At 43.2% G+C, this 25,823-nt stretch overlaps 1 protein-coding gene across 1 annotated transcript; it reads right to left on the bottom strand.

The window, feature by feature from the left end:
• Nucleotides 1-1,750: 1,750 nt before the first annotated feature.
• LOC118425429 lies at nt 1,751-11,301 on the bottom strand. Its single transcript, XM_035834239.1, has 11 exons — nt 10,998-11,301; nt 8,935-9,045; nt 7,878-8,050; nt 6,947-7,071; nt 6,389-6,578; nt 6,099-6,167; nt 5,800-6,030; nt 5,106-5,324; nt 4,835-5,017; nt 4,095-4,304; nt 1,751-3,241 (listed from the first exon to the last, which is right to left on the bottom strand). The coding sequence occupies exons 1-11, from the start codon at nt 11,152-11,154 to the stop codon at nt 2,291-2,293; spliced, it is 2,619 nt and encodes an 872-aa protein (XP_035690132.1). The 5' UTR covers nt 11,155-11,301; the 3' UTR covers nt 1,751-2,290.
• Between the last annotated feature and the right edge of the window lie 14,522 nt (nt 11,302-25,823).

Below are 25,823 nucleotides of genomic sequence, written 5' to 3' on the forward strand. Positions count from 1 at the left end.
GTTTATCAATGTGTACGTTCTGTAAAGCATATCCTATTTATGATAGACGATTTACTTCATACAACAACTGTACCTAAATTATTTTATCAAAACTATTTTCATGGTGTATAAACTTAGACCCGCCCGTGTCTAGTAGAACATTGCGTGGTTCAGTTCAGTTCAGTTCATCCTCATATGAGGTGCCATTAACAATGATCCCACTGAAGTCGGAGGCACCATTGTTAGTATGCATCAAGATTTCTTTTCATGATGTAAAGACGCAGGTATGTTATGTACTTAGAATAGAAGATAATAGTATCCACTTTATTTACTTTTTACGAAGAAATGTTGATATCTTGAAGTTTTGGTGTACGTGTATGGATAAGAATCTGTATTCAGACCAGTGTGAACACGACATATCTACATTAAATGATGCTATTTAACGTATGCATGTTGAGTACTTAGCATATAAGCTACTCCAGAGGATATTCAATTGATGACAGTTTTTGCCAAGAGATGTTGATATTTTAAGGTCTTGGTGTATGGAAAAGAGTCTGTATCGATACTGACCAATGCGAACACTACAAATCTTCGTTAGATGATGGTGATGATTTTTGAAGGCAATTTGGCTGTAAATTTTGCAGATTTATTTCCCAACATCCACCACACTTCTTCGGTCTACTAGTACACATGCCTGGAAAAACCGGTTGAACACGTCAAAGTCAGTTTGTTTGTTTATTTTCAAAGGCCTTGGTAGCCTATTCAGTTTAGAGAAACTGGTTTTCAATAGTATTTACATACAAGGAAATAAAAGCATGTTACAAAGAAAATAAATGAGTAAGTCGCAATGATGTGCTAGTATGAATTGTTCTGCCAGTTTATTTGTTTAATTTATTAAGGAAACGATATAGCATATAAACGATAAACATGATATCTGACAAGTATGATAAGTTTGACGTTACGATGACGTTAATATGACGTCATCGATTTGATTGTATTGGCCGGACCCATGAAAAAAGGATATTCTCAGAAAACTTCAGGTTTTGCTCCAAAAATGTAACAGAATATAGAAGACTGAAGGATGATACTGGAAACGTCTGGAAGCCAGTCTTGGAATTCTATTTCAGTTTGGTAGACTAAATGGTATTGTTTACAACTAGATGTCTAACCCGAATAATCGGATGATGATGATTGTTTGTGTAATAAGTAGCTGTTTGTTATAAACTGTTGTGATAGGGAATGAACCACGTAACCATAATTCAATGCTGGTTAGATGCCATAGATGACCTGCTGTCAATCAAGAAGTTTTACAAAATCTATTCATGATTGATGATTGATTGAGTCTTTCATTTCATTTGTGGCATTTGACGGGATATTCTTTCCAAAAAGCTCTCACCAGAATGTAATGGTTCTTATACCAAATGTAATGGTTCTTGCAGAATGCTAGGGTTCGTATAGTGAATGCAATGGTTCATATACAAAATGCCATGGTTTATATAAAAAAAATGCCATGGTTTCTTTTATACAAAATGCCATATTTCCTGTAGTATACCATGGTTCGATTGAAGAACGTTATTGTTCTTGCGGAATGCCACGGTTCTCTTACGGAATTCCATGGTTCGTTCGGAATACCATGGTCTCTTACAGAATTCCATGGTTCATACGGAATACCATGGCTCTCTTATAGAATACTATGGTTCTTACAAAATGTCATGGCTCTATGTAGGAGAAACAAAAAGAGGGAACAAAAACCAGACGACATAACCAGACATGGCTTCTTATTGTACGACTTGTATTGCAGTATTCAGTGCAGCTTTAGCTTGTTTCTGCACATTTTTGCAGAGGATACATTGTCGAGTTGTTCTTGCACTGAATGATTTGCAGACGCGTCGAATGAAAGAAAAACACAGAAAGAAATGCACCACATGAAAGACATGTATATGCAAACAAAAAGACGTATGGAAACAGGCAATAGCCTCTAAGACCTTGGAGATCGAACAACTCCAAAACTACACTCAAGTCTTTCTCTCACATGCTTGTGAGAACGTTACTCCAATCTCGCATGGCCATGATCGTACACTATATCCACAGTATATCATGTGATACAAAAAAGTAGATTCTATTTGATAAAGCTATGGGCTTGCCTGAGAGCAACTTTGAAGCTTCTCTTCAAACAGAATTTATACAGAATAAATCATCTTATATCAAATTTACGTACTGAAAACCTTTCCTAAAATTTCACGTCTTTTTTGGTAACGCCTCCAGAGCGAGCCTCATGATGGCTGCAAAATCAGTTCACACACAGTTTCCATCAGGAGGAGCTCTTGACCGGCTCCATCTTATCTTTCCGACCTTTCTCCAGTGACCTCTGTACGCTCTGTCTGGCCAAGGTCACGGCCAGGTGCACCTGGTGGAGCCACGGCTTCTCCTTGAAGGTGTTAGCGATGGCCATACAGCCGACTGCCTTCTCGTGCGCCGTCTGCCCGCGGTAAAGCTCAAACAGCGCCAGCGTGCTCTTCCTCATCTCCTGAGTCTTGGAGCGGCGTCGGATGAAGGACTTCTCCAGCGCGGGAAGGGGAAGCGCCTCCTCCGTTTTTGACCTCTGCTTGACCCCGAGGTCGTCTTCGACCTGACCCGAGTTTGTCAGTTTGGGCAGCAGGAGGGGCAGTTTGTCCTTCCCGGTTTCGATAAAGTTCCCGGTCGCCCCTCCCGTCCCCTCGTCTGGACTCGCCTCCGTCGTTTGACCCCCTTTTAGTTTACCAAGGAAGGATTTCAGTTTGGAGCGCCCCCCAGCGGGAGCGGGGGGAGGTGCAGTGTCTACCGGCGCGTCCTGCGTACCTGACGCGTCTTGAAGTTTTCCTAGAAGCCTTCCCCCGAGACTTGGAGAAGATTTGCTTTCTTCAGGCTTTTCCGCAGGCTTCCTTAGCGCGGCAAGTTTGCCCATTAGACCTCCTTGAGGTTTAGGCGTTGCTGCATCTTCCACAGGTGACTCTGATACCGTTTTCGCGGCGCCGAATTTCATCGCCAATTTTTTATTAGGTCCCGCGGAAGCGCCTTGCTCCTGAGACAACTCGTCTATTCCGACTGGCGATTCCTTCTTGCCTAGCAGGGCCCTCAGCTTGAGCTTCTTTGCGCCACCTGGCGGGATGTTGGGGAGCTGCAGCTCGGTGCTGGAATCGGTCTGGGCGAAGCTGCGTTTGGGAGTGACGGATTCCGCGTCCTGTTCTCGGTGTAGCTTCTCTTTGTGCGTCGTCAACAGCGTCTGAAAAGAGGACATAATAAAACATCGCAGTCAGAAAAAGGGTTGCTAAAACAAGAAACCTTTGAAAACATCAAGCAACCATTATATTTGTTACGATTCGCTCAGCATATTCAACACATTTGTTTGCATAGGCTTATAAAGTGATAACATATGATAGTCATAAAAAACACACGTACAGCGTACGCTTCAAACATAGTGAAAGAAAACATTGTTGGAGCAGGCATCTCAGCAGATTTCAGATGTACATAGCCTGGTTAAATCTCGCTTATAGCAGCCGGCCAAACAATTTGCCTGCATTCTAAAAGTGGGAGGGGAGGGGCCCAGTTACAGCCATGGACAGCGGACTTTGCGTTACACGTGTACAGACTAAGATATGCATAGCACATTGGATACCAAACAACCATTCGTCGTAAAAGTTTCTTCGTCTTGCCGTGTCTGTGCAATGGTCGAGTGAGTAGAGTGTTTGCCTTGCATTCGGTAGGTCGTGAGTTCGATGAAATATCCCGGTCGAGTCATGCCAATTTAGACTTTTAAATGGTACATGCTGCTTTCTCTGCTCAGGACTCAACATTCGGGAAAGAGTGTGGAAGTTGAACACAAACCACTACCAGTGGACTAGCCCCCTGCTATAGTGATTGCACAAAGTTCTGTGACCCAGGGCTACTGAAATGGAGATGGGTGCCGCCCTACGCTAACCTGGAGTCCAGCCTTGTTCCGCTCCCAAAGGTCACCAACGGTGAGAAGCAACCTTCTGGAGCGGAACAAAGCTAACAAAGCTGGACTCCAGACTACCCTATGCGCCATCAGGTGCGGGAAGGGCTTTGACTTTTTGACTTCTGGTTGCCGTGCCTACCTTGCTGAACCTACTGGTGAGCGCAGGCATCGGCGGGAGTTTGTTGGCTCCAGCCATCGCCCTCAGGGTCTGCTGACGCATCTCCGCTTTCGTCTTGGACGTCATCTGACTGGACGTGAAGCCGTCGACGTTGACGCCCTGTCCGACCAGCGCGCCCTTGTGGGGGGACCTCTTCAGGGAGGTGGCCACGGAACCCTTCTTCAGGAACACCTGAGGGGGGAGGGGGGGGGGGGTATATTAGTGTATGTTTATAGTATAGTGAGTACAGTGCTGAACTGAACTGAACTAAGTACAGTGCGTCTCTCTCTCTCTCTCTCTCTCTCTCTCTCTCTCTCTCTTAGTACTAGCTCTCTCTCTCTCTCTCGCTTACTCCCTCTTTCTCTCTCTCCTCCTCTTCCTCCCTCTTTCTCTTTCTCTCTCACTCCCTCTTTCTTTGTCTTCCCCTCTCTCTTCCTTGTCCGTTTGTGTGTGTGTATGTTGCTGTTATTACCTATCAGACATTACTCAGTGCTATGCTGATACCTAGCCTACGTTTCGTGACCCTCGCCATGCCAATACTGACAGGTTCTACTTCGCACTGCAGCTAGGTGTCGTTGCTGCAATATGAAGAATGCGGTCCCAAACACGACTGTGTTTACATCTCCTCTCATGATGGTTTATGACTGGAGCATACGGCCTCCTTACTCTAGCGAGTGTCTCAGTCTTTTACACAATAACAGAACAATGTAAAAAGGACTCACCCTCTCCCTGGACCCCTCCGCCCATCGCCGCACCTTGGCGTACATGTTGATGGTGATGTACGTGTGTGTCTGTGTGTGTCTGTGTGTGTCTGTGTGTGTCTGTCTGTCTGTGTGTGTGTGTGTGTGTGTGTGTGTGTGTGTGTGTCTGCCTGTCTGTATGCCTGTACGTGTGACGGTTCGTGACTGGAGCATACAGCCTCCTTACTCTACCGAATGCGTCTAATTCCCCAGTCTAATACACAATTACAGAACAATGTAAGAAAAGACCTACCCTCTCCCTGGACCCCTCCGCCCATCGCCGCACCTTGGCGTACATGTTGATGGACAGGGAGATGTTGTTGATGGTGACCGGGCTCCAGTACTTGCTGATGAGGTAGATGGCGGCCTCTCGTTTTCCCGCCAAAAGTGCCACGGACAGCGCGTTCTTGCCCTGGAACTTACAGGCGAGACAGCTGGGGTTGTACTGGATCATCACACGTAGGACGGACACCTGAGGATACAAAGGTATGGTTCGGTACTTTTGAAACCTGAAGATACACAGGTATACAATAGGTACCTGAGGATGCACGGTTATGGTTAGGTACGTTTGAGAGTGAGTTCTTCCACAAGAACTTACAGGCCAGGCAGCTGGGGTTGTACTCGATCATCACACGTACATGTAGAACTGACAGCTGAGGTCATGGGTGGGAACGGGTGGTTAGAGTTAGAGTTAGAGTTAGAGCTAGAGTTAGAGTTAGAGTTAGAGTTAGAGTTAGAGTTAGAGTTAAAGTTAGAGTTAGAGTTAGAGTTAGAGTTAGAGTTAGAGTTAGAGTTAGAGTTAGAGTTAAGGGTACCACACCTGTCCCGTCTCTGCCGTGTGATGTATAGACGTCTGGGTAGCGAGCGGATGGGAGTCCTGGTCGCACCACTCCCGGAACGGGTGGTTAGAGTTAGAGTTAGAGTTAGAGAGAGTTGAGGTACCGTACCTGTCCCGTCTCTGCCGTGTGGTGTATAGACGTCTGGGTAGCGAGCGGATGGGAGTCCTGGTCGCACCACTCCCGGAACGGGTGGTTAGAGTTAGAGTTAGAGTTAGAGAGAGTTGAGGTACCGTACCTGTCCCGTCTCTGCCGTGTGGTGTATAGACGTCTGGGTAGCGAGCGGATGGGAGTCCTGGTCGCACCACTCACGGAACGGGTGGTTAGAGTTAGAGTTAGAGTTAGAGTTAGAGTTAGAGTTAGAGTTAGAGTTAGAGTTAGAGTTAGAGTTAGAGTTAAGGGTACCGTACCTGTCCCGTCTCGGCTGTGTGGTGTATGGACGTCTGGGTAGCGAGCGGATGGGAGTCTTGGTCGCACCACTCCCGGAACGGGTGGTTAGAGTTAGAGTTAGAGCTAGAGCTAGAGTTAGAGTTAGAGTTAGAGTTAGAGTTAGAGTTAAGGGTATCGTACCTGCCCCGTCTCTGCCGTCTGGTGTATAGAGGTCTGAGTAGCGAGTGGGTCGGAGTCCTGGTCACACCACTCACGGAACGAGTGGTCAGAGTTAGAGTTAGAGTTAGAGTTAGAGTTAAGGGTATCGTACCTGTCCCGTCTCTGCCGTGTGGTGTATAGAGGTCTGGGTAGCGAGCGGGTGTGAGTCCTGGTCGCACCACTCCCGGAACGGGTGCATCCCGATCGGCTCGTCGGGCTTGGCGCCGTACTTCAGCACCGAAGTGGCCAGGTCGGCGTGCCCGTAGTGCCCCGCGATGTACAGCGCTACCTTGTACTGGTACCTATGGGAAATAAACACATGGAAAAATGAATGCAGGAATGAGTGACGAAATAGATAAATGATGATGAAGGAGGGAAGAAAAGAGGGAAGAAAGGAAGTGACCGTAGTGCCCGCGATGCACAGCGCCACCTTGTACTGGTACCTGTGGTGAGCGTAGGAACGAACGGAAGATTTGAACAAATGGGGGATCAAGCAAATACGTACATTTCTTCAATGGTTTTATTCAGTAAGGACATTACGGTCATGAGAAGGTGTCTTCTGCATGTTCTGACATGTACACAGGATTGTATCCATTCCCAGGCTTAATATTGTAAATTTGACTAGTAAAAGAGTAGAAAAAAAAAAACAGGATGTACTATCAAAGCCCACCTCTGGACCATGTCGTTCTCGGCCACCTGCAGAAGAACCCTCCCCGCTTGACCCGTGGTGGCGGCCTGCAGAAACTCCGTCCAGCCGTCCCAGGTCTCCAGGCGTAATGTCGCGCCGAGCTCAACCTGAAACATCAACATCAACACTAACTCTATCAGCATCAACACCATCAGCATCAACACCATCAACATCAACAGCCCGAATCCTCAGGAACTCTGCCCAGCCGTCCCAGGTCTCCAGTCGTAACGTAGTGCCGATCTCAACCTAAACCATCAACATCAGCAACAATCAACATCAACACCATCAACATCATTAACATCAGCCCAAAATTCAGGAACTCCGTCCGGCAGTCCAAAGTCCCAAACCGCAAGGCCGCACCGAATCAACATCAGTATCAGCATGAACATCGGGATCAGCATCAACCCCCAGGAACTCCTTATTACAACCGTTCTTGGTCTCCATTCCGGCGTAGGAGTTACTGTCAAACATCTCTCTCTCTCCGGGCGACGTCATACCGATAGACAGGCTTGTATCCTACATCTGCACACAAGAGTGTGCACACATACAGACACTCCCCACATATACATCCTCCACCCCTACCCACACACACACACACACACACACACACACACAGCCCCCCCCCTCACCTTATAAAAGTCCAGAGAGTTACAGTCGAACATCTCCCGACCTCCGGGCGCCAGCTGCAGCCTGTAGATGCCTATAGGCAGCCCCCCCCCCCCAGACACACACAGAGACCCCCCTCTCCACACAGCCCCCCCTGACCTTATAGAAGTCCAGACTGTTACAGTCGAACATCTCCCTGCCCCCTGGCGCCAGCAGCCGATAGATCCCGATAGGCAGACCCGTCCCTCCCCCCACAGACCACCCCCCTTCCTCATCACCCCCCCTACACACAGCCCCCCCTTCTCACCTTATAAAAGTCCAGAGAGTTACAGTCGAACATCTCCTTGCCCCCTGGGGCCAGTAGCCGATAAATGCCGATGGGCAGGCCCGTCCGGCGGGTCACCAGACTCCGCACGTCGCTCACCGTGCCAGACACAAAATTTATCTTGTCCAGGAAAGTCACCGTCTCACCGTTAAATGCTGTAAGGAATATTTAAGTGTTACCTCTCAGGTCTTACTTTGGTTTTCTCGGTGCGTTTCTGCGCCGATTTTATGTTTTGTACTGGAGTATTGTTTTGACGGCACACTTGATACACTGCGAAAATATTCCTTTTTTGCCGCTTAGGCCACAGCAAGTAAATTTTATGGATGACATCCTCTGCAGACTGCAAAAATAATGAGATAAGGCGAAAAAAAAGGCAAGATGGGTAACAAAAAACAAGATGGCAAATTTTCAAAATAGACGTTGTAACAATACTTGAAGAGACGAAATATGGCATCACAGCCAACAAGGCATGCATTCCTGTATTTAAGAAGTGCACCAGTGTAGTTAAAGTGACACTAGTGTGGTAGACTGGTATCATTATCCATGTTGGCAACTACACTCATAGCTTCCATAGTTGTGCCACTTTTACAACTATCTATCAAGTTGCACCTCTGCAACTACAGTCAATGCTACAGAGTCTCTAGTGTCAATTCTACATTCAATGATTAGGTTACAACACAGCCTTTACCCATTTTCGTCTATCCGACCTTCCCTGAAGAAGAAATAAAATCTTGTTTTTTTTCTGAAATCAGGCGAAAATTAATGAGCGCGCGGATGTCATCCATAAAATTTACTTGCTGTGGCCTAAATGAAATCACACAGTCCTTATGTTGTGATCTACACAAAGAAGCTTTCATGAAAAAAAGAGCTGTGAGATCCAGTTCCTAGATTAACCTGCGCATGCGCAGCGATGTGCATTGTAGGTAAGAATTGTCAGCGGTGAAGGTCCGTGACACAAACTAAACATAAACTGGACGCGTGTAAAGCATGGTCTTTGACTTCGCGCGTCTGACTTATAAGCTAAGACGCACTACCTTACCTGTATACACGAACAGAGTGGGCCCGTCCACCTCCCTCAGGGCGCATTTAATGGTCGATCCCGGGAGGATGCCGATATCGGAGAACACCCACTCGTCCTGCAGGGTGGAACCTGGGGGGAAGGGGGGATGCAGTAATGATCACACGAGGTCACATAGTATTCTTTTTAATCGCAACGTCAGAAATATCATAGAAAGTTATGTCCGCATGTAGGTAATAGTCTGGAAAGGGCAGGTCGCAGCCCCGAAAGGATTTAGACATCAGTCGGTATTGCATGATTTTTAACGGGATTGTGACAGTAAGGTGATTCGACCACTTCAAGGCAATTAACTAAGAAGTTGGAAGTAATTATACAAGAAAATTGCGATGAACATTTTATGGCAAGAATACCTCCCCTCGGTGTCGCAAGCCTGCCAACAAGTGACAAGACACAAGTGACAGGACACTTAAGGTGCACTCTCACTGCACTTGCGTCAAACTTGCGTCACTGCTGGGTTCGTGCACGGTGTCAGTGTTTTGTTATTTTATCCAATCTTTTTAATAATTTAGATATTGCATCATACGTAAAAGTATGACTTAGAAGACGACAAAATACACAAAAGTAAGAAAATTCCTTCTTTATCCCTGAAATTCATTTCGAACCCCGCAGTGACGCAAGCTTGACGCAAGTGCAGTGAGAGTGCATCCTAAAACACATGCGACCTGGCACTTAGCTTTAACGTTGAAACCGATCCACATAGTGTAACCGTAGACATCACGCAGCGCACCGGCACAATACCTACGTGTTGATTTGCGTGTATAACAACAATAATTAGACAATAGACGGGGTTAACGACCTGTTGGTCAGATGTTCACGGCCTTGACCATGTAAGGAGTACGTTTAATGCGCTGTACGTTTAATCGTGTACTCTCCAAGCAGAGGTTAGGCTCCGGCTGATTTTTCACCTTTTTTTAGTCGCTTTATCGGGCATTCTATTTTGTACTCTTTCTTGATGTCATATAAAACAACGTAAAAAAAAACAACAGCCGGGGTCTAAACTCTGCTTCGAGAGTACTACTCGTATACATATCTATGCACATGCTTGATTGGGTTCATGAATACAACAGACCCCGGGGCCCAAACTGTATGCCAATTTGAAAGTAATAGAAACTTTCTGAAAGTATACCAGTTTGAGATAAAACTAGAACAGAGGTCGCCCGAGGTGATGGAGCAAGATTCTATCTACGTGGAATGAGGAAAGTAATCGCAACCCAACTGAAGATGAGAGTTCTCACACCTATTGGATTTGAGATATTTATGGACATTCTAGAGGGAGGAAGACCTGGTTTCCAGAGTCACTCCTCCAACGTCAAGAGAAGAAGAAGATGAAGAAGGTAAAACATTCAATGCCGTAGAACTCTGATTTTCGTCAGTTCTTTGGGTCTTTTTCTTTCAAAAGTTGTGACACATTATCTATATATCCTACAGAAACTATCCATACAGGACCCCAAAACAGATGCAACCTCGAATCTAGCCTTGCTGGCTTGGCGTGCTTCCAAAAACTGTAGTTTCTAGCCAGCCAACTCCTCCGGTGTGTTATCTGTCTATTGGGCCATCATCATCATCGTGTCTATTTAGTAAATTTCTTTCTTCAAGCGACATGTGGAGTCTGGTAGAGGGTAGGCCAAAAGGTAGTTAGGCTGGATTCCAAGCAACAGTGGGTGTACTGAATGAGAACTCATTAATCGAGTTTTTTTCACCTTTATCTTCATGAATACTCGATACCAGAAGTAGATTTGACTATATGTTTAGATCCGACAGCCCTCATAATGCTATGATAGGTAAATACATAAAATATTGCTTTGTGATTATAAAAGATAGTGACACTGACACCCATTCTTAGCCCCATGAGCCTATACTGTTTAGTTAATAGAGTTTGAAGATTTATTTTGTATCCGCTTTGTTTTTGTAGTTTATAATTAACCTTACACAAGTCACTTTACTTTGTGTCGTGTCAATAAAGCTTTGTCACAAAGCGACAGGTGTAATGTGTGACAGGTGTGTGATTCTTAAGACGTTCTCACCTGCGAATGTCAAAACGAGGAACTTCTTCTCGTGCGTGCCGTCGTTCCCCACCAGCGAGAACTTGTCGCGTATCTCCCGCTTCATCTGCCCCACCGTCACGCCCGTCTCCACGTCAACCGTCAGCCGCTCACGCCGGAACGTCACGAAGATGCGCATCCTCACTTTCACTTATTTTTCACTCTCACTTTATAAATACTTTTACTTTCACTGTTGTCACTTTCACTGTTATTACTTTCTCCGTTGGGTTGAAAAAAATTTGAACTGACTTTTTTTAAACTTTCACTTTTTAAGTCACTTTCACTTTCAGAGCCAAGGACAATATTCAATTTCACCTGTTTTACTTTCTATGTCACTTTCAGTTTCTCTTCACGCTAGCTTTCAGAGCGTCGCGTCAATGGGAGAAGAGAGTCCGAATTTTCGCAGACTCAGTTCTGCAGCGTCCGGCCATTGTATGACCTGCGTGCACCGCGACAGGCTCGCTATTCCTGTTCTGGTTACTCCGCTAGAGATGTTATTCCGGTCGTCATAGCAACGCTGGAACGGACGTGCTTGGTTGCTAGGTGCGGTTTGCTGGGTGATTGTCCTCAGATTAACGGTGGATATGGGTGACGTAAGTTTGCCCTTGAGGTTCGCACGCGAGGACGGCTGACCTTGTCGTCACATCAGCTGGTCTCTCCTGGCCGCCATTTTGTTTTCCTCAGGATCGGTCGTCTGCTGTCGCCATGGTAACGGACACTGTGGAGAAACACGAGAGATGTCAAGTTCGGAGATACAGTAAATGTTCAAACTTTCGCATTTCGCGTTTTCAGGAAGTTCCTGATACCGCAAATTTACATTTACAATATAATACCACTGTGCTTCTGATTTCCGTCGACCGCAGAAAACACAATTTACCCTTTCTTAGATAAAACAAAATGACTTTACAATACGTATTTTTCACGAATTTGCGGCTAGGATTTGCGACGTGTGATATTCTGATATACGAAATTCTCTGTACACAAGGCTGTCATCTTATACACAAGGATTTATCTCAATGGACCTGAAGTGCAAATTCAAATACATCATGACATGTGACAATCCCTGCATGACAGATATAGGAAAATATATCAAAGAAGGTTTAGACATTAGAAATTCCTCCAATGATTGTAAAAGCCTCCAATAACTGTAAGAAACTTATCCCATACTACAACTTCTGTATTAGTTAGATAGGCGTTAAGTTATAGAACTGTAGTTATGTAGATGCCATACTTTGTACCCCGTACAATTGTTGTGCAATACAACTATCTCATTTTTTTAATCAACCCAACATCTGCTTGGAGATCACCCCACAAGTGTTAGCCACTTGTCTGCCCAAGGCATGCGAAGGAAAGTACTCCTGAGGTTGAGCCGACTGAGCTGTGTTTACTTAAACACTTACACCCCTGTTGACTCAATACGTCCTCTGGAACACGGTAAGATTGTTCTGCGGCTGTTTAGTGATCCATACTTGACCCGTGTTGGCAAAAGTAAGTAGAGTGAGAAAGGGGCTTTCTCTGTGCGCTATAAGTGAGTTACCGGCTGGTGAAGTATGTACGGAGTTTGTTTGAACACATTTTTTCACGCGTTTGTGATCTTTTTGTGGCCTCTTTCCCACTTCACGACGGTTGCTGAACGACAGTACAGTGACCAAAATTGGATTTTTGTTACACTTGATTTTATAATTTGACTGATTTGATGAAAAAGTTTTAAGTATGACTGAAAAGGAAACAAAACGAAGAAAACGTGAAAAGATTCGAGTTTTATATTTTGGAAAAAGATCAAGATGGCGCCAATTGTCAAGAATCCGATTTCTTAGCTGTGACCATTTAGTCAATGTTTTGACTTTTATTTCGTTCCGAGGTTTCTCCGGGTCCACTTTTTTTACTTCTAGCTGCTATTAAAATAATTGTGATCAGTATTAGCGTATTTTTTTGCATACAAATGTATTCATCTTTGAAATTCGTGGAGCAATCTGTGAAATCTTTGATCACCGAAGCTACGATGGAAAGTGGATGTAAAACACGCGTTGGCTCTGCTGAATCAATCTTGTTGACGCGTCTGTGATTTTCAAAAAGCACCGAGTCAAGTGTTTTCGACTATAACAACCATCATGCAACAAAACGTGGACTTGCATTACCTACAACCCAATGATTAATCATTTTTGGTAGCGTTTGTGTGGGGACATTCTCGGCTGGTAAAATATGTAGCCACGGACTTTGTTGAAACAATCTTCTTCACACGTTTGTCATCTTAATCAAGTACCGAGTCAAGTGCTCTTTCCGCCTATTATTCGTCAGTGTAATCTCGAAACTTGACAGATTTTACCGAATTGGTAGCTTATCATCCAGCTATTTTTATCGACACTGTTAAGCCCGTATTGTCTAGGATGTTAACATTGTGGAGAAGATCTGTCAATTTGTTTTCACAAGTTTTAAAAAGAGAGAAGAGACTCTGAAGACTCTGTAGATGATATGATATGAAATGTAATCACTTTATTCTCATACTTTAGCTATACAACACAATGCATTTACCCCATGTTGGGCAAGAACATGCAATAAAGATCATTGTCATTGTATTTTGTGTGTTTTTTGTCTTTAAAATCATACGTTTACATCATAGTCCAATCTATTCTGGAAAGCAGCCTTTTAGCCAGCAAGCTGATGGTCAAGCTGATATCAAGATTGCGCTTAGATTTTTATAAACACCTTCCAAATGTTAAGTACCCTGTGTTCATGCCAAACCCTGCACGTAGGAGAAAACGATTGGCGCGCTTGACGTCACCTATGTGTTTGATATGACTACTTGTCACATGGATTGTATCCACTCTGCCGCGTAAACTTTATCCGCCGTACTGGTGTCGGGTTTCACGCATATCGCCACAATGTAAACATCCTGGACAATACGGGCTTAACAAGGTCGATAAAAGGAATTTTCAAAGTAAGCTATTAGTTTAATGTTAGAGATTCCATCACTACGTGTTTTATACAGTGTTTAAAGCATCGGATATCGAATAAAGATCTTTTTGGCACATCGTCCTAAGTACTGATCGCAACAAAACAGTTCAAAAGTCGAAACTACACGAGTTAACATTAAATTATTTCATTTTCTCTTCGCTTTTAGTGATATTAGAAATGATAAATGAATGTAGACCTTATTGTACATATATACACATTACGTACTGGTCGAATGAAAAAAAATGCATGTACATGCCTACCAACATAAGAATCATATTCTACTAAGCTGAATTAGACATCTCGCTTCTCAATAGAATGTTACAATCAAAGGTTTGTCTAAACTCATTAGGAATATGAATTTGTCTCTATTACTGAGGCGTATGGAGTGGGGAAACATACTAGTAGGTTCTATCACCCCTCTCTCTCTCTCTCTCTCTCTCTCTCTCTCTCTCTCTCTCCCTCTCTCTCTCTCTCTCTCTCTCTCTCTCTCTCTCTCTCTCTCTCTCTCTTCCCCCCTCTCTTTCTCTTGCATAATGTACATTATACTTCAAAATGCAGTTCTTCTATAGTATATCTAGATCACAATATCGACATATTCGCTGTTACACATACAATGCTTATGTGCCCTGTTGATGCTTTTCTACCTTCCCGGGGGTAGGCATTAGTTCACCTTATATATAAAGTTATATATAAGGAGCAGGAAAGTTTAGTGATGACACGAAAGAAGAAGAATATATTAGGTATGTTTGAACGCACTTCGGATACCGCGCAACTGAAATATGCAACATCAGACCATTGATATATGAACCGCCATGTACTGTAGCTGTGGCCGTTCTTCGCCTAATGACATTACAACAGCTGTCGTAACAAGCTGACTTAAGGTGGGGTCACACCTGCGTATATATTTAAGTCCGTATGAGGCGCGCATGGGAGTATTTGCCTCCACCAGGCTCCACAGGTCGTTGTAAAAATAATAGAAATTGGACAAACGCAAACAGGTTACATGTCAGACGAGTTAGCTGGGTCTCTAACCATACTTCTCGGTCAGCTAACTCATCTGCCATGTTTAATAATATGTATCTATATTTGTACTATTTTTGCCGCGCCCTGTGGAGCCTGGTAGAGACTAAGAGCGTCATACGCACCTCAAACGGACTTGAATATATACGCATGTGTGACCCCACCTTTAAGCCCCAACAACCACATCGCTTTCTGGACGTCTTTGCGAAGACCAGACGCTAACACGTATCCACTGCCTTGTAGACCACTTGTGTCTTTCTTCAACAATTTCCATGCTGAAGTAGGCAAATACATATGGTCCCTACTTGCTAGTAATACCTTCGACCTGTTTAGAACGTTTATTGCCTGCTGAACATGGAACATAACAGCTTTTCTACGTGCAGCGTTGGCATTCCCACACTTTGACTATACACACTACCTCAAGTACACGGCGGACTAATACTTAGATACTACATTCTGTCGCATGTACATACTTTCAGTCCTCTCTCTTTCTCCCTCCCTACCTCATAGTACCATATCCAAGTTGTCAGGCACAACATTAACGTTTTGCGTGACTCCCAACTGCTTTGATACGAAATGCCCGTGTCATCCAATGCCCATTTACCGTCTCTCGTCCTGCCTAATATTACCACGAACGTCCGTCGCCTGCTAAGACTCATAGGTGGTACCTTTGCTGGATAGATAGTAAAAGTGGCCAAATTAACTGAATAATAAACTTAAAGAAGTTATAACCGGTCATAGGGATACAGTTTTCAGTCAATGGGGTCAGGCGTGGACTAGCTACTAATGTTTCCGAATCGACACAGGCAGATTTTCTACTAGCAGCTGATATTTCCTGCCTAAAATAATACATATGTCGTTCTGCACACATTCTTTGTAGCACAAGACAGTTTTGAGGCGATGCTTCGTTCTTATTCTGATATCGTTTCTCACCTCTACACACCTTCTCTTTCCCTCCTTCCCTCCCGTGGCCCGGCTGTGACCGCTCCCTGTCCGTAACTACCGCAAACACAGCAGGCACCACCCGCGCAACCCGCGAACCCAACACCGCATAAAACACCTCCCCCCTCCCCCTGCTATTGTACGCAAACAACTCTCGGGACGGCTCACGTTTCACCCGGGAGTCTTTCACCCAACGTAAACATCACAATCACCTGGCGTAGGTTTACCTGCGCGCTCTCACCTGCCCAGATCAGGTGTGCTACCTGAGGGATCACCTGTTCATCCCTCTGTCATTGTTTCCTTTCTACTGGTTACAAAGAACTAAGGTCGGGAGTTGGATCGACACATCAGTGGGTTTAAGAGATATGAAGATCTTTTATGGCACAATGATCCATGCTGTAGTCAAATGTCTGTACTGTATGCAATGCTTCAACGGGTTTAAGAGATACAGATATAAAGATTTTTATGTCTTTGTCTCTCGAGGAAGTTGGATAAAAACAACAACCATATTTTAAGTAGGATAAAAACAACAACCAAGCAATATGCCACAATGATCCATATGTAGTCATATATCTGCGTTGTATGCAATTAATCAATGGGTTTAAGCGATATGAAGATTTTTTTATGTCTTCGTCTCTCGAGACAGAAGGATACCTACAACAACTATGCCTCAATAAACAATATTAGAGTCATATGTCTGTGGTTTATGCAATGCCTTTATCCCACTCATATCTCGCCGGGAATTCGTTCCATCCGGTCTCAGTCTGAACATGATGTACTATAGATGTGGGAGCTGTTTGGGAATGTCTTTCAGTGCAAACACATGGGAAACGATACTGTGCAATAGGTTAAAGTTACGAAATGGTTAGAACACTTTACAAGAGGATCTGTGATGGAAGGTTTCGCTCCCATACCCCCCTTACAGAAGTAAATAACATGTACGGCAACGCCGTATTGTGTATATTTAAAATTGCAAAAGCACACATTCACATACACACACAAACGCAGACAGACACACATATGCGCGCGCGCGCGCACACACACACACATACACAGAGACACACACACGCACGCACACACACACACACACACACACACATTACGCACACAAACACACACACACACACATTACACACACACACACACATTACACACACACACACACACACACACACATTACACACACGTAAACACAAACACAGAAACACAAACACACACACATTACACACACATTACACACACAGACACAGACACAAACACACTCCATTGATGTGGTGTAATAGAAGGCAAACATAAAGTGACGGAGTGTCTTGGGTATAGTACAGAGGGTCTTCTTCAATAATGACGAACCTTAAGTAACAATACCGGTAACACACTAGCCTGGGTACCATCCGTATTCTACCGGGGCTCCTTACACTCGCTACCTAAAATAGTGAGTGTAAGGAGCCCGGTAGAATACGGATGGTACCCAGGCTAGTAACACACACCAGTGTACGTACCTGTATACACACGAGTATTTCCACGCTGGTATCACATCACATTCTACACTAACAAAAGCGCCCGTAAATGCTTTTACAAATGATGCAGTTTGGAGCTGTCTAAATCCACAACAAAACCTTTTTGATTGCTTTTGCTAATTTTCCGGTATAAACGTCCCGATCCCTACAAACACTACTTAAATGTCTTCCTAATGTACACAATTACTTGGTTCCGTCCTATATAAACACATGAAAATCCTGTCCTCTTCAGGAGCTAATCCAGCAAAAAGAGAATAAGTGGTTGAAAAATCTTACGAGAACATCGCTCCCTTACCCAGACTGTTTTGCTAGCCCCCCTCCCCCCGTCAGATATATGAACAGGACATGATGATATCAAATTGAATATCTCTGTCTTAGCATGTGGCAGTACAATATCGGACTTACATACAATATATTGAAATAACTTTTGACAGTCTTCTTTGTAGGTCCGACACTCCATTATGAAGTGGAATTCGTCCTCTGTCATTATGGCATGTGGGACAAAGTCTCTCATTGGCTGGTATGTTATAGTGTCGTCCCTTTTCAGTTTGAAGCTGTCTTAATCCACAACGAAACTTCTTTAATTGCTTTTCTTAATTTTCAAATCCCTGCAAACAGAAACTTCACTTCTTTTCAATCCTTGCAATTACTTGCTGGCCTCTTATATAAACAAGAAAACCTCGTCCTTTTCAGGCGCTAATTCTGCTGACTTACGTGAGAGAAATCTGTCCAAACAACTAACGACTGTTTTGAAAAGTTTATGAAAGGAGTTGGAGAAGTTGTTCCCCGTTGCCATAACAAACCGTGTGTGCGTGTGTGAACAACATCTGACACCGCGTGTAAATAAAGTTCGCTTCCGAGTCTAAACAAGAGCCTGGCCTAAAGAAGCGTAGACTGAAAAGAAGACGGAATGTCAGAAGATTTCAGACTCAGGGCCAATATTTTCAAAGCTTCAACAAATGGACCAATACGTGTGTTCACGTATGCAATCGTGAAGATCCTGTTGGAAAGAAAGAAAAAAAGAAAGAAAGAAAGAATGAAAATAAATACAAAGAAAGAAAGTAGGAAAGAAAGAAAATAAATACAAAGAAAGAAAGAAAATAAATAGAAAGAAAAATAAAGAGAGAAATAAATAAAAGGAAAGAATGAATAAAGGAATGTCAAAGTTGTATTTTGAGGGCTTCTGCTATGCCATAAAGTGGGGTGTGCTATAGCTACTACTTATCACCGGCAATTGTATGTTGCTAGGGCTGGGTATCGGTACAGCGTACCGGTACAAAACCGGTTTTTCTTATTGGACTGGTCCAGAAAAACCGGACCTGAAAAAATTAGGTGAACCGGATGTTGGACCGATTAGAAAATTAACATATTATTTGATCAGGCATTCACACGTTTTGGTGCTTGCAGGTGGGAGAAAATAACAAAAGTGAAGTAGAGTAGAGTTTATAGTCATTTCTACCAAGTTTTACAGTCAATCGTACAGGTGAAGTTAGCGTTGTAGGATTTTAAGACGCCAGTGTAAGTCTAATACTCCACCAAACTGATTTCTTTGTAGTGAAATGGACCATTGGTATGAGTCATACTGAATCAGGTCCAGGTTCAGGTCCGGACCTAGACCTGATCCTTTGGACCTGAACCGGACCTGGACCTGAATTTTCTGTACCGGTACCCACCCCTATATGTTGCCATGGCTGACATCATAACGTTTGCAAAGTTGTTCTAAAGCAACGGCACGAAGATTGCCTTTGATTTTGTTTATGATAGTTTGATCGTCTCTTTAAGTTGCACGAAACAAAATGACAATAAATATTTGAGAGATCAAATGTCCTCCATTATACGTTTATGCCCAAAACGGGAGTTACGCCCTTCGTTTCTAAGTGACGCTGAAAACAGAATGAAGTTATGTTAAACTTAAATACCATTCCCGACTCCCCCGGCAATGCTGGAACTTGTAACATAGCGCTGTGTACCATGTTCTCGTTGACCCCGATATCGTGTACTTTGATCACCAAGCAGATGTCCTGTGGATCGTAAAAAGTTTTCAGACATGTTGATTTCTCTGCAAGGAGTGCACTCCAAAACGGCCTGACTGTCAGAAAACCTTACAAACACCCATTCTGCTTAGCCTCCATAGCAAGGCTCTCTATGGCCTTTTTTTCTACTGGAGATATAATAATAGTGTACCCGCTTTGTACACTGTTCCCTCAGTCAGAGATATTGAAAACGTATCAGTATGCCTTCGTTGTGTTGCGAGAACGTCTTGAGATATGAAGATAACTATGATGATAATGTTTTGTTGCAAATCCATGCCCATGGGGCTACTTGTAAGTGTACAAAACTCAAAAACATGAAATTATTGAATGTGGTCTAAATGTTTAGGTTGAAATATGATCACTTCCCTGGCTACAGACAGCGAGAGGCCTGCGAGTCACTTACTTTAGCTTTAATTTATCAACTCTAAAATTAGGAAATCAGTTTCAAATATCAGTCTAAATGGAGATTTTATGAGTGCAGAATATTCATAGTTTTGTCACGAAAATTATACAGTACGCCCGTACAACCCACATAACTCCTCTAACAAAGTTAGTCCAATTTCCTGAGTTCCCAGCCGTCCCGACTTCTGACGCACGATGTAATTATTCCCGAGAAACACCGAAGTAAAAAAAACACGCGCCCTTCCTGACCCCATCACGGGTACTTAACTCAGTTTGCCTTCTACTTACGTGTTGCAATTAACTTTCTCCTTTCATCGATTTTCGTAATCCACTTTACAGTGCCTATAAATAAACTAACGCCCCCTCCCCACCGTGACCCAATATAATCGAATGAAGATCTTTATTGTACAGTTTTACCCAACCGAGCTAAGTGCAGGTCACAACAAGACAAAGCATGTATATTTATACATGTAAAAGTCTAACACAGAAGTTCGGCTTCTTCTTGCTTCTTGGTAATGGTGAAAATGTAGGACTGTATTGGTTTCGCTATTGTCGGTTTGTCAAAACGCATGAGGAATATAAACTTGTCAGTGCTACTCATGTGTCTAAAGTGAGGGAATCGACTTTCTATATAACTAAATAGCGCATTTAGTTATAATCACACCTATTCAAGATGGCGCCTACAAAATGGCGAACTGTTTGTTTTTGTTTTCCTGATGACACCTTTCCTCTGTATAGGTGTGACACAAAGCGGACAGGTAAAGTCACCTGCCCGCCGGCACACCTGTCCTGTCACCTATTGTCTCCTGTCAGGTCCTATTGTTCCCTGTCTCTCCTGCGTTTTACCCACTGTAGCCCAAGGGCGGTTCGCAAAGTGGTTACAACATTTTTAAAAAGCCAAGCAGGACACGGGTCAGAGAACAACAGTAAACCATAACACTACATACATGTACTACGTACAAACTTTTGTAAAAGAGTTGCATGCCAACATTAAAGAAAACGGTTACCGCTTCTAACACTACCTCTTAAAAAGAGTCTTATACTGTACCTAACATTGTGTTCACAGCTCAGTGACAGCATACAAAGTTGATAATAGTTTTTTTAAGACAGCCACATATCAGTTTTTTTTGTGTTAAAACCTGTCCTACATAGTGCCAACAATTGTCCCTTGTCAATCCTTATACATGAAGATGGATATGTAAAGTAAACAATCATGTACAAAAAAAGTCACCAAGATTATTGCTATCACATTTAAGTTCTTGCAAACTTGCATTCACTCCCTCAGATCTAACCTTACCACTACTACTGTGAAAATATACAAAGTGGCTACAACAGATTCAAAAGCCTAACACCGATCAGGGACCTTTCTTATTAAAACATGTCAGTACAACCTTAAGATGTGACACGTCTTAACACGAACCGTACAAAGAGAAAATGGCTATAAAAGACTAAGAAGATTATGCAAACTGTATAGTCTAGATTGTGTAAAATGCACCCATGCCTATACAGGGGTAGACTTTGTACCTACACAACGTGGTGACAATGTATCCACTGTGCAGCGCGTATATTGCATTCCGAACGACTCCTGTACGTTTGTCGTGTCAATAACGTTATCTCTACTCATAAACATTCAATGTTCTCGTCAGAAACGCGTCATTCAAGATGACCGCCGTATTTCTTTTGAAACGAAGCGTTTATCCAGTTCAAGCGGCGACCAAAGATTTGACAAATAGCTCAACGATATCTAATAGATGAAAAACATTTTTTACGTTTAGTGTGTTTTGTTGTCCGTTACATCAGCTGTCAACATCTTGCACCATATTGCATAATATTTTTGTATGAAATGAATATCAAGGGTCCCAGAAATACAACCTGGTCGATGTACAGTCGCTCGCTGTTCAGTGGAAAGAGACTGTGAGTGTATGGTAGAACTCAGACGAAATGGCGCGAATAGGTTGCGAGAGGATTTAACCGACCGGTAAAAGTTTCGTTTGCCCAACGGGTAAATTCCTCACTCTTATTTTGCTCAATTTGTTCCATCCATGCCTTTCAGTCAAGGCAGACTACTGACTAGGTTTAAGAGGAGAGCGGTCACATAGGTCGTGCGATCGTCGTACGATTTTGATGCCATAGAATTTTCAAGCAGGCCGTGACAGAACCAACCACTGACATGGATCCAAAGCAGTATTTTGTGTATGCTGAACTTTGCAGGAGACGTACATTTTCGTCCTCCAAAATGCAACAAGTTAGCGATCCTAGGACGATCGCACGACCTGTGTGACCGCGCCTTAAAGAAAGTGCTGAAGAAAGGAATCGTGCGACGCTACCGTCAGATTTACAGATCGTGCAGCGAGAAATATTTGCTCCGACCCTAGCCTGGGAACCATACCATCGAGGCGCTCGGCGGTGTAGAGGTGACCGCCCGTACAGTTGATTGGTACAGGCCGGGGGAGTTCTTACGGGGTTAGATTACTTTAGTCGCGGGAGGGGTAAACTCAAAAGGCCGGCTACAAGCTCTATAGGCGAAATCTCAAAGGGCAGCTAATCAGACAGGCTGACAGAAGCAGGCCGGTGCCGGGTAAAGCTCCCCAAAGCCGACCGCGGAGAATGGTACCCAGGCTACTCCGACCCTGGCGGGAATAGTGTAATCTGTACAGGTGTCAGGGGGCAGATAAAAACGTCGTAAATCACGGTTATATCGATTAGTGACAGATCTATGCAAGACGGCATGGGGAGGGGGTATGTAGTTGAAAACAAATAAACAATACGAAGATGACGGAAAGAAGTGAAAATAGTCAGGGACCCTACCCCCCCAAAAAGTTTTTTTTCTCTTTTAATAGCTAAAAATTCAATTCTATAATTTTAACAGACAATGCCATACTGCGAGAGAATATGAAAATAAAACGACGTCAGGTGATATGCTTTCACCCTGGTTGAATAAAGAATAAACAAACAAACAAACAACAGATATATCAAAATGAATTTCTGTTCTGAAAGGGAATCTTAACCCGCTAGGGCGAAAATTATCAATGAAAATATGATATCATGAAGACAGCTCGAATATCCACGTGTTCGTACCTAAAACATCATGACTGACTTCTTCACACTGTTACATTCCATTTGGGGTGAATCGTCCGTATTGGGGGTCTTTACTCACTTTTACCCCAAATGCTGGGGTAACTTGGAGTGAGAGGGCGGACCCCATTGTTCTCTCCTGGGCTGATTATGCACGTTTGGGGTGAAACTTAGTGTGTTTACTTTGCAACAGAACACAATGGAAAAGTCACCCTTTCTAACCCCTGCAATTATGACACCTCTGCGACGAAGTGTGAAGCGTGTGAACGATTACGTGGCTCTAGTTACTAACGCCTCCTAGCGGCGACAGAGCAGGAAAAACACCGTGCCCTCTGAACGGCAATGGGTTGTCAAACCACACTGTCGATGTCTTGCGTCACCAGGCCGGTCCAGATCCAGTCACAGCGCGGCCGGCCGTGTCTTGTATCCTAACGCCTCGCTACCATCACCGGGTTCACAATTTTCCTGCGCTTCATCAGCAAAATTAATCATCAACGATTTATAAAGAAAACATTGAGTAAATGGAACTTTACTAAAAAATTATGTGATTTGGTGCGAAATAATTGAATTCTTTTTTGTAATTGAATTTTTTCACGTGGCGATTTTTTCTCGTGACAGATCCTTTGTACATCGCTATTTCTGCGTAATCGGACTGGAAAACTATTTTGGCAGATTTTACAAACAGACGATCCATTCATGTATCTGAGTTCTTGAAATGTATGTAAGCAGGTCAAATTGTCGTATTCCGAAAGCAATCTACTCTTACTCTATTCTGAATCGTTTTTCGTATTCTTCCAGTATGGCGTCCGTAACAAGCAGGAAAACAAGGTCACAAGGGGTCAGTGGACCACTCCACTTTTACTATCATGGTAAAATGTGGTGACGTGACTATTCTGATGTATAGTATAAAATACAGTGATTATGATATAAAACGATAAAGATTAATCAAATGGAACTGTTTCATGCAAATACCAAGCTAAGTTGAATTTTTATGAAAGAAATGAGCCTAAGTAGACAAAGTTTTCTTTCGACGGGACCACCTCGGCATAATGGAACATGCTAACAAGTCAAGCCAAGCCAAGCCTTCGTGAACAAAGAAAAGTTTTTGCAAGGTTCCTTGGTTTGTGTGACGATTTGATGCTTAGAAATGAATATGAAGTTGTGATCAGCAGTAGTTGAACGTCTAATCCTTGTCAGCAACTAGCGACATTCACAACTTATCTATTCGCTTGGCAAAGTTGCTGATGACTCGCGCTGTGACCCAAGCTGAGGAACGAGGGAAATATGGCGGCGCTAAAAAGCTTCGTGTCAGACATTATTCTCACGAGAGAGAACCGAGTAAATGTCTGTCAGTTTTGGCTCAGACATACGATGGCGAAAATTACAAAATGTCAGAGACGAATTGACATCACTGAAGAGAATTTTGAGGTCATCCGACGTCCCGAGACCAAGAAGTCGACTGTCCCATGTTGTAATAAGAATCATCCGCGGCAATAGTTTTGAACGCTTTTTATGCCCATATGTTGTGAGTGGTGTAACGTTGATCATTCAGAATGTTCCTATGTAATGTAATTTTTTTTCTTTTTAAAGCCCACAATAGTAACGTTAGTATATAATGTAGTAATATGTAATGTAGTCACTTCGGAAACAACATACACGCCGATCGACACAAAGGCGGGAAAAAGTGGAGATGGTTGCTATAGGACCGGCGGTTGCTAGGACGTGATTGGCAGCGGGCTTGAGTCTACCTCACGTGCGCTAGCGCCAGAAATATCAGTCATTCGATGTGATGAAAAAAACACACTGTATCTGTTCAAAAATTCTATACGTAATTTAACGGTCGTTTCTGAAAAAAAATTTAACGTCTTATGTTTGATTAAAAGATTTAAAAAAATATATATTTCAAGGGCTAAGTCTAATCTCCCATCTCACGAACTAGTGACGTCCGTGCTAAGTTTTTCACATAGATATAACGTCCTTGGTTTTCTCAAAGCGTTTCTAGGGGACGAATTGGCCGACCGTGTGTCATGCAGAGGAAGACAAAAACAAAGCAACTTGTTTTGATAAGACCAAGGACTGCTTTGACCTTCTTTGTTGTGCAAATAGTTTTTGACATTCATCATTCATGAAAAAATAAGTTTTCTAGTACTTTGTTTAATACGCACTTTGATCGGTGGGCAAAATTTCCATATACGATGTACTTCTAAACACAGATTTTTATTCATTTATTTTTCCAATGACGTAACGTCCTTGATTCTTCCTTCGAGCTTTCTTCACTGTACGCCGCGGTAGTAAACAATGTCATGGCCTGAATTGTCCTTTGTCTTCTACATGATGCGCGAACTATTTGCTATCGTAAATTTGTAAGAAAGCTGTTTGAAAACTAAGAAAACAATTCGTACATTTCTCCGAAACCTGTTCAGAAACCAAGAAAAGTGCCATCCATTTTTTTACCTGTTAACGTGAATTAAGATCGAACAAAAATTCGTATATTCGATCCATGATTTACGCATTCAAGTCAAACTGACCTAAGGTCTGACCGGATTTCTTATTTTGGCTTGGGATCCAAAGAAAAAGAAAATCAACCGTCGTCGTATTTGCATCTTGGCGACAATGGGGCCCACGGTTTTGCATGCATGACAATGACCAAGATGGATGTCAAAACAAGATAATTTCACAGAATTCCTACATTTCATACATGACTTTACTGATAATACGAAGATTTAGATATTATACCGACATTTTTAAACCAAACTTGGAAAACATCGCGTGCTTATTCTCATTCTCAAATATCCTAGGACAGGGCCAAGATTACAAGTACAATCAAGGAGGTTGAAAGGAGAAAGGGCGCCTTCCCCCTTTCA

The sequence above is a fragment of the Branchiostoma floridae genome, chromosome 11 (genome assembly GCF_000003815.2).
Source record: "Branchiostoma floridae strain S238N-H82 chromosome 11, Bfl_VNyyK, whole genome shotgun sequence".
In the NCBI taxonomy this organism is placed as follows: domain Eukaryota; kingdom Metazoa; phylum Chordata; class Leptocardii; order Amphioxiformes; family Branchiostomatidae; genus Branchiostoma; species Branchiostoma floridae.